The sequence below is a fragment of the Lycorma delicatula genome, chromosome 1, assembly GCF_047948215.1.
Source record: "Lycorma delicatula isolate Av1 chromosome 1, ASM4794821v1, whole genome shotgun sequence".
Lineage (NCBI taxonomy): Eukaryota > Metazoa > Arthropoda > Insecta > Hemiptera > Fulgoridae > Lycorma > Lycorma delicatula.
The window spans coordinates 87,170,265-87,180,761 of record NC_134455.1 but is presented as its reverse complement, the minus strand read 5'-3'; the positions used below and the strand labels follow the sequence as shown (position 1 = coordinate 87,180,761).

General features: G+C 33.0%; 1 protein-coding gene across 2 annotated transcripts in view; it reads right to left on the bottom strand.

Moving 5' to 3' along the window:
- Nucleotides 1-4,638: 4,638 nt before the first annotated feature.
- ND-SGDH (NADH dehydrogenase (ubiquinone) SGDH subunit) overlaps nt 4,639-10,497 on the bottom strand; it is a 30,380-nt gene continuing 24,521 nt past the window's right edge. For both annotated transcript variants that reach the window (XM_075357556.1, XM_075357550.1), the window contains exon 4: nt 4,639-4,913. In XM_075357556.1, the coding sequence (XP_075213671.1) occupies nt 4,769-4,913 (145 nt within the window). In that variant the 3' untranslated portion in view covers nt 4,639-4,768. The remainder of the gene's footprint in view (nt 4,914-10,497) is intronic.

Below are 10,497 nucleotides of genomic sequence, written 5' to 3'. Positions count from 1 at the left end.
GCAAACTGGCGAAAGAAGAGTGGATTAAAGGAAAGTGTTCAGAAGTGGAAAGAGAAATGAACATTGGTAAAATAGATGGAGCATACAGGAAAGTTAAGGAAAATTTTGGGGTACATAAATTAAAATCTAATAATGTGTTAAACAAAGATGGTACACAAATATATAATAAGAAAGGTAAAGTTGATAGATGGATGGAATATATTTAAGAGTTATACGGAGGAAATGAATTAGAAAATGGTGTTATAGGGGAAGTTGAGGAGGATGAAATGGGAGAAACAATACTGAGATCTGAATTTAAGAGAGCATTAAAAGATTTGAATGGCAGAAAGGCTCCTGGAATAGACGGAATACCTATAGAATTACTGCGCAGTGCAGGTGAGGAAGCGATTGTTAGATTATACAAACTGGTGTGTAATATTTATGAAAAAGGGGAATTTCCATCAGACTTCAAAAAAAGTGTTATAGTCATGATACCAAAGAAAGCAGGGGCAGATAAATGTGAAGAATACAGAACAATTAGTTTAACTAGTCATGCATCAAAAATCTTAACTAGAATTCTATACAGAAGAATTGAGAGGAGAGTGGAAGAAGTGTTAGGAGAAGACCAATTTAGTTTCAGGAAAAGTATAGGGACAAGGGAAGCAATTTTAGGCCTCAGATTAATAGTAGAAGGAAGATTAAAGAAAAACAAACCAACATACTTGGCGTTTATAGACCTAGAAAAGGCATTCGATAACGTAGACTGGAATAAAATGTTCAGCATTTTAAAAAAATTAGGGTTCAAATACAGAGATAGAAGAACAATTGCTAACATGTACAGGAACCAAACAGCAATAGTAATAATTGAGAACATAAGAAAGAAGCCTAATAAGAAAGGGAGTCTGACAAGGATGTTCCCTATCTCCGTTACTTTTTAATCTTTACATGGAACTAGCAGTTCATGATGTTAAAGAACAATTTAGATTCAGAGTAACAGTACAAGGTGAAAAGATAATGATGCTACGATTTGCTGATGATATAGTAATTAATTCTAGCCGAGAGTAAAAAGGATTTAGAAGAAACAATGAAAGGCATAGATGAAGTCCTACGCAAGAACTATCGCATGAAAATAAACAAGAACAAAACAAAAGTAATGAAATATAGTAGAAATAACAAAGATGGACCACTGAATGTGAAAATAGGAGGAGAAAAGATTATGGAGGTAGAAGAATTTTGTTATTTGGGAAGTAGAATTACTAAAGATGGACGAAGCAAGAGTGATATAAAATGCGGAATAGCACAAGCGAAACGAGCCTTCAGTAAGAAATATAATTTGTTTACATCAAAAATTAATTTAAATATCAGGAAAAAATTTTTGAAAGTATATGTTTGGCGTGTCGCTTTATATGGAAGTGAAACTTGGACAATCGGAGTATCTGAGAAGAAAAGATTAGAAGCTTTTGAAATGTGGTGCTATAGGAGAATGTTCAAAATCAGATGGGTGAATAAAGTGACAAATGAAGAGGTATTGCGGCAAATAGATGAAGAAAGAAGCATTTGGAAAAATATAGTTAAAAGAAGAGACAGACTTATAGGCCACATACTAAGGCATCCTGGAATAGTCGCTTTAATATTGGAAGGACAGGTAGAAGGAAAAAATTGTGTAGGCAGGCCATGTTTGGAATATGTAAAACAAATTGTTAGGGATGTAGGATGTAGAGGGTATACTGAAATAAAACGACTAGCACTAGATAGGGAATCTTGGAGAGCTGCATCAAACCAGTCAAATGACTGTAGACAAAAAAAAAAGTACTTTTCATTTAAAAAAATAATGTGTATATGTAATTTAATAGGCGTACAAGGAAGTGATTTTGTGTCCACATCAGACTTTTAAATTTTACCCCCTTTTTTTAAATGAATACCAATATTAATGTAGTTTCATAAAAATCTTACACTGACAAAATTACTGCTTAAGTAAGATCTTTAATTTTATTTGCAACCATTTTGTCAAATTTATTATTATTTGTAAAACTCCAGCATCCATCAGTATTCTGATTTTTATTAATGAACTTTGTATAGTTGCATTAGCTCGAACATAAGTGGTAAAGTACTTAAAAGTCATGCTTTAACAAACTTTTTTCCCAGAATATACACATTTGCATCTCTAACAAATGTTTAATGCTCATTACTAAATTCTTCATATATATCCAATATCCTATCAGTTATATTGGTGGAGAAGAAGGTGATATAAATATTTCCTCTGCTATGATAAATGTTAGATGACCTTTTTCCCATCTGGGAACCTTGAATGTCCCAAAATCCAAATTTTTATTAATTACAGCTCTTTTAGAATGACAAGCATTGCCAATTGTTGTTTACAACTTTTGTGTAAAAATAATGTTGTTTTAATATTCATTATAATTAGCAATATTAACCATTCTTTAACCTTTCCTGTTACACAGAAATTAACAAAAAAAATGAAACAAAATAAACCAGTTCTTTAACAGTAATACCTAGATATAAGGTCTGTTATAAAATCTAAAGTAAAATCATAAAACAAAATTTACTTTATTTAGAAGTTACTTGTCTGGGTCCCCTTCAAAGTAGTCTCCTACCCGATGCACACATTTATCCGAACGGTGTTTCCACTTTTGGAAACAGTCCTGGAACGCTTTCTTTTGTGATGTTCTTCAGTTCCTTCGTCACATGCCTCAATTTCGGGAATCGTCTCAAATCTTCTTCCTTTCAAAGATCTTTTCTTTGAGGAACAAAAAGGGTCACAAGGAGCAAGGTCAGGTGAATAAGGTGGGTGGGGAAGAACAGTGATAGAGTGTCTGGCCAAAAATTCACGAGTTCTGAGGGATGAATGAGCTGGAGCATTGTCATGGTGAAAAAGCCAGTGGTGCATCTTCAATTTTTCAGTCAAAATCTCGTAACATGATCCAACTGATATCCCACACTCTTCAGCAAGCTCTCTGATGGTTAGACGTCGATTTGCCCAAACCAGGGTGTTGATTTTATCTTATCTACATGTGAGTTGTCAGTTGACATGGAAGGACATCCAAGATGCTCATCATCTTCAATCAAATGACGACCATCTTTAAAATGTCCATGCCACCTAAAACATGTTGCATGCTTCATAGCAACGTTGCCATAAACCGTCTTGAGCATATCAAAAGTTTCACTAGCAGATTTTCTGAGTTTAACACAAAATTTCACAGCAACTCTTTCTTTAATCGTTCAAGTCACGCATTCTAAAATCCGCCAAACAAAAAATACACCCTTCACAAACTACCGTGTACCTAAGCAACCAATAATGATATTTACAATAAAAAAACTGAGTTGTAATCAGCTGATCTGTACAAATATGGCAACACCAAGTGGATTTGACTGGAACCAACTGGACCCGAGCAATTCAAACAGTCTACGTATTTCTTGAACAGACCTCGTATACAAAGACATTAAATGTATTTTGTACATCCTGCAGTAAATGTATCACTAAATAATAAATTGTAATTTTTACAAAATGTTTATTTAGTACTTTTAAAAATGTAATTTTTAATTATTTTTCCACTAATAACAGTTTTCTTTTTGGTTTTAAATAGATAGTTTAGTTTTCTTTGATGGTTCTGATTAGGTATAAAAATTAAGGTTCTCTATATCCTTTTATTTTCAAGTTCATAGAATGAATATGAATTATTTTAGGAAAATTGTCATTTCGGCTTATAAGTGACAAAGCATGTAGCAATCAGTTATACTTCATTTTCAAATAAAGTTAAAATATTATTTAAAATTATATTGTTATTAATGTGTTTAATTCATTTAAAAATAAAAGCAGATGTTATGTGAAATTATTTAGAGAAAAATATTTTCGTATTTCTACTAGATGTACAAAAAAATAATATTGAGGTTTTAATGTGTTATCTCTTGAATGAGGTGTACAGAGTTTTTATTTGAGTTAACTCAATGAACAAAAAGAATAGTTTTACTTGTGTGCAAGACCTTAGATTGATTCCTACCTTTCTGCTTGACAGCACCATGAACAAAGATGGCGACTCCTGAACAGAAAGAAAGGCTTCTGTGTTTTGAAGCTTACTAAATATGAATTATAGTTAAAGTTTAACAGTTCTGTACAAACTACAGTTCTATAAAAACTTTAATTGTTATCAAAGTAACAGAAATTCATAGATGGCAAAATCTGTTTAAAATGACGACTAGATGTCTGTGTAAAGGGAAGGGTATGGGATTAACAAGAATATCTAAAGAAAATGTTGAATGTGTTAGGGAGTCTTTCCTGACAGATTTCTATGAAGGATTCAGTTTCATCAAAGTGGGATTCTTTTTCTTATTTTACAGGTAATTTTCCAAAACTGCTTAGATAATTATGGTGAACTAACATCCATTTAGCAAAATGTTTAAAAATTGAAATTACAGTTCATCATACTGATCAGATGCCTTTTTTTATTTGGTTGTAAGTGTAAAATCACTCTTTATAATAGTCATATCCATAAATTAACAATCTGTATCTTTTCAGCACATTACATTTCTATATTAAAGAGTATTAAGTTTACAATAAATTAAAATTATATACAATTAGACTTTTTGTTACGTACAAAAATATATATAAATATAAAACTAAATGTAAGAATGAAATAACACTTTTGACTGTAAAATGTTTTATTTACAACATATTATAACAAATAATACAATAATTTGACTACATATTAAATTACATTCTTAGATGAACATGATAAACAGAAATAACAAATTAAACACTGCAAACTCAATTTTAATTTACACCATACCGTTCTGCAGTTTCATCACCCTTCTCTTTCATAGCACGAGCATAATTAGCCTTAGTGTATGGAACATAGTAAAATGCTTGATAGTCAGCACGATCCATCATCATTCCTTTGACCTTTTTCGTTAATAAACTAAAACATACACAATACATGGATGATATAATACCAGTAACAGATACAAGGCAAGTGACATGGAGGGAGGAGTACCCAAAACATCATTAACAAATCTATGCTGCCGTACATCACTATGCTAGTACTAATATATGTCTTCCCCATGCTAAGATTTATAAACTATATTTTCAAGTACCAATAACCTAAAATAAATATATATACAAACTTTTTCATTATTTGTGAATGATATTTTTTGTCCAAGAAATGCCCACACTCTGACACAGTTAACGGATTGCATAAAATTATATGTTCAGATTTAATCTGCAGTATATACTGTATTTCTACATGCTCTGCTTTTACTTATAGTTATTTAGGGTATTAAAGAAATAAAAATGTAGTTAGTTGAGATTCAACTACCTCTTTAATTTTTGAAAGTGGTAAATTTGATTTACCACTAGATGGATTTACACCTACCTCTCATTACTGTACTTATGGTTTGTCATGGTCTGGAATAAAAAAGCCAAACCTTATAAATTTATTGTGTACAATTCCAAAATTTCAGATGCTCAAATAAATAAATCATCTAAACATTAAGCGGAGGAGCAGGCAATAGAATGTATTGTTACGGAGTGTCCACTTCGGTGTTTGATGGTGATCTGGGGACTCTACATCAAATGACTCCAAGTGCTCTGGACTGGTTGTCAAATTTGGAGATTACCATCTGAATGTGGATACTTTTGTGTACTTGTAAAACCATATGATATACGAGGTGCTACCCAAAAGTTTGGGGAATTTTACCATAAAAATAAAATAGCTTAGCATAACTTATAATTTCCACTGTCTCCTTCAAAGTAATCCTCTTGGGCATTGATACATCCCAGCATTTTTCCCATGATTCCATGCATCCCTGGAAGTCTGCAGGTGTAAGTGTTCAAAGCACGTTCTGCGTTTCTTCCTGAATCTCCGATGTTAAAACGACGGCCTTTCAATTGAAATTTTAATTTCGGAAAGAGAAAGAAGTTGCACGGGGTCAGGCGAATAGGGTGGGTGGGGAATCACTACCATCTTTTTGGAAGCCAAGAAATTCCAAATGGCTAGTGATGTCTGCGCGAGCGCGTTGTCATGGTGCAGAACCCAGCTGTTGTTACCCCACAGATCTGAACGTTTGTGGCTAATGCTTTCACAAAACTGCTTCAAAACTTCACAATAGAACATCCCATTGAAAGTTTGACCAAGAGGAACAAATTCCTTATCAATAATGCCTTTGATGTTGAAAAAAACAATCATCATGGACTTCACGTTGCTGCGAACTTGGCGTGCTTTTTTTGGACGCGGTGAACTTGATTACTTCCACTGCGACGACTGCTGCTTAGTTTCAGGGTCATACCCGTACAGCCATGTCTCATCACTGGTTATGATGTTAGAGATGAAGTTAGGGTCATCTCTTGCTGAATTTTTCAATTCACTACAGACAGCTACGGGATTTTGTTTCTGGTAGCTGTTCAACAGTCTCGGTACGAATTTTGCAGCAATGCGTCTCATGTTCAAATTGTCCGATAAGATATGTTGCACGGACCCATATGACATTTGTATGATAGCACAAACATCATGGATTGTTTGTCTACAATCTGCAACAATAGCCTCTTGCACTTTCGTGATGTTTTCCGGTGTTGCGCTTGTTGATGGTATTCCTGAAAGCTCATCGTCATCGACTGTTGTTTGTCCATCGTTGAATCGTTTGTACCACAAAAAAGTTTTACTTTTACTCATAGCATTGTCACCAAACGCTTCCACAAGCATGTGATAGGTTTCTGCAGCAGTTTTTTTAAGCATACGCAAAATTTGATGCAGGTTCTTTGCTCTTTAAAATCTGCCATTTAGAACTTCGCCAAGGCAGTAAAACACAACGTTACACAACCGCACGAAAGTCAACAATGCAGCCTCTCACCGTCACAGCTGTTGGAACACTGATTTACAAAGAGTACTGTTAGCCACGTCTAGCGGCAGCAGGTCGTACCAGTAATGGTTCGCGTGCGAAATTCAAATCCCCGAACTTTTGGGTAGCATCTCATATATGTGTGTGTGTGTGTGTGTATGTATATATATATATATATATATGCGTGTCCATGTGTGAGGACACACATTGTTGTGAAGGAGGATTGCACTTTTTAATTTGTTGCTGAGTGTTTCACAGTACATACATGTCAGCTGTAACTATTGATCCACATTCCATGAAATCAACCAAAATTACACCATTTTTGTCCCAAAAAACAGTAGCCAACATTTTTTGACTCAAGTACAGAGATTGCTTGCTTACACTTTTTGGTTTTGTGGAACTTGAATGGCACCACTGCATTGACTGTTGTTTAGGTACTGCATTGGTGTAAGATATCCACATCTCGTCACCCGTAACAATGTGAGAAAACAAATCATCTCCATCTTGTCGATAGCAGTTCATAAAAGCTTTTCCAATGCACATTCTTTGCTCTTTGTGTTGCTTGGTGAGCATTTTCGGTTCCCACCTTGCACACAATTTGTGATATCCAGGCTTTTCTGTGACAATCATGTAGTTAGAGGTACGTCCAACATGCGGAAATTCATCAGCCAGAGCACTAGTTGGTTCACTTGTTCAACAATTTCATTGAAATTCTGAACCTCAGCCTACCCACTCCACTTTTCATCATGCACATTTGTGTGGCTATTTTTAAAGTCCTTTCCTTCACTCATTACTGTAGATCCACACACTAAGCACAACTCCCGATGAATTTGAGCAGTTGAAGATCCTTTTACACACAAAAATCGAATCACAACATACACTTCACAACTGGCAGGAGAAATGATTGTCGTGGACATTGCTATCTGCATTCACCGGCAGGTAAACGACTACTGCATCAAAACAACTGCAATGACCTTGTAAATAGCTGATAAGATGGCCTTGCATGCGTGAAACTGTGTTTAGACCCACTAATATTTAAATATAAGCTGACTTACTTTATGAATATGCCTCGTAACTTAATGTACACTAAAAATTACCAATGTACCAAATTAAATTTTATCACAGTTTTATTTTAATTTGATATTATTCCTCTTTGTGTACAATGCAAAAAAAATAAAAATAATAAAGTCTATTACTTAACAGAAGGTACAGAAATTTCCAATATTTCCTAAAAGTAGTGGAAAATCCTTTTTCTCAATTTTGAACTTCCTTAATGCTTGGATAATTTACGAGGTGTATAAGAAAAGTAATGAGATTGGTAACACTGCGAGCGATCTGGTAACGCTGTGTCTACCGGTCTGTGCTAGACTGGTTTGTTCATCCCTTCCACATGCTGAAGTTTCAACTCTGTTCAGCCAACACATTATTTTTGACAGCACCATCAGTGAAGTTGTTTTTTTGTTGTGTTACGAAAATGGAGCATCAGAATTTAAAGCAACATTGCGCAATCAAGTTTTGTATTAAACTTGGGAAATTCGCGAGTGTGACCTTTGAAAAGTTGAAAAAGGCCTATGGGTAACATTGCTTATCAAGAGCACACGTTTTCCACTGGCACAAATCAGTTTTGGAAGGCCGAGAACATGTTGAAGATCAACCTCGCTCAGGGAGACCTTCAACTTCAAAATCTGACGAAAATGTTGAGCATGTGAGGGTTCTTGTGAGATCAGATCGTTGTTTAACAATAAGGATGATGAGTGAACAGTTAAATTTAAATGCTTTCACCATACATCAAATGTTGACAGATGATATGTGAAAGGTTTGTGTGAAATTGGTGCCGAAAAACCTCACAACGGAACAGAAGGCCAATCAAAGAAACGTGTGCGCTGATCTTCTTGAGAGGATTGACAACGACCAAGAATTCTTCAATCGTGTGATCACAAGAGATGAATCTTGGATATTTGAGTATGATCCTGAAATAAAAGAGGCAAAGCGAAGAGAGGCATACTCCGTCAACTTTTAGACCGAATAAATGACGAATGAGCAAATCAAAGGTCAAAACCATGCTGTTTTGCTTTTTTGACAGTAGGGATATCATGCATAAAAATTTGTTCCAACAGGACAAAATGTCAACCACAAAGGTGTACTTGAAAGGCTCAGGAAAAGTGATTCGCGTGAGACCAGACATTGCAGACAAGTGGATGCTTCATCATGACAATGCCCCGTGTCACACGGCCGTTTCCATCAGGGAATTTTTGACCTCAAAACGCATTCCTACAGTTCCTCAATCCCTCTAATTCACCTGATTTGAGTCTTACAAGGATGTCATTTTGACTGTTATTCCTAATAACCATAATTAAATAAAAAATAATAAATATAACCTAAACAACGAATAAATCCATAACCCCCCAACTTTAATATTACACCAGCTAAAATTATAGAACCTGAAGTAGGCGCCTCAACATGAGCCCTAGGCAACCATAAATGAAACCCAAATAAAGGAAACTTAATCAAAAAATAAAATAAAATAATAAACATCAAATAATTATTCAGTAAAAAATCAAAAAATAAATAATTAAAATAACCATAAAAACTATTTAAATAAAAAATTCTAAATAAAAAGGGGAAAGAACCAAAAAGAGTATAAAAAATTTTAAAAAATCCTGCGCTTAAACGTTCAGGCTGATAACCTCACCCAAAAATCAACAAAAATAAAGGAATCAATCTACACTCAAAGAAAAAATAAAAATAAAAAAAATCAATAACAATAAAATCCAAAAATAAAAAAAAATAAAAAATGAAAACAAAAAATATAAATCTTAGACAACAAATCAAAATAATAATGTAAATAAACAGATAACAAAACAACAATAAAAATTCAAACACTTGAACAACAAAAAATATATGGAACCCTATCAATTATAAAAAAATAAGAAATAGAAACAAAAAAATCAAAAAAAAAAAAAAAAAAAAACAAACCCACTAAATATACAAATCAATTATTTAAGACACAAAAAAGGATTAAAGAAAACAGAAAAAAAAAATTTTAACATAAGGTCAATCTATCTAAATAATCTCTTCTAGAATTACGAATTAAAAAAACCAATAAAGAAAGTCCTAAAACACCATCACAAACCCCAAACACCAAATAAATAACTAAAAAATAATAATCAAAATCAAAATAACCTATAAACCCAAAAATAAAAAAAAAAAGAATAAAGTAATAAATATTCAAGCCCCAAAAGACATAAAAGAAAATGCCTACGAACAAATAAAAAAATAATTAATCTAAAAAAATAACCAAAAAAATAAATAATTATCATAAGTAAAGTTTAGGATAGTTTAAAAAAAACAATGAACTTGTAAATCATAATTTAAAAAAAATTTATCTAAACAAAATCAGTAAAGAAAAAATCATCTTTAGTATCCAAAACTAATATTTTATATTAAAATACTTACTGAATTTTCACAAAATATTTAATTTTATCAAACATTATTATATCTCCAATACTTAAACACCTTATATCACTAGGATCAATACTAATTTTCCAAACAGCCCTAATGTGCAGAAATAATTCAATAATAATTAAATCATCATGATATCTTTATATTATATTCTTAACAACAGTAGGAGGACTAATAATTATATTCATATATATATCAAGAATTGCA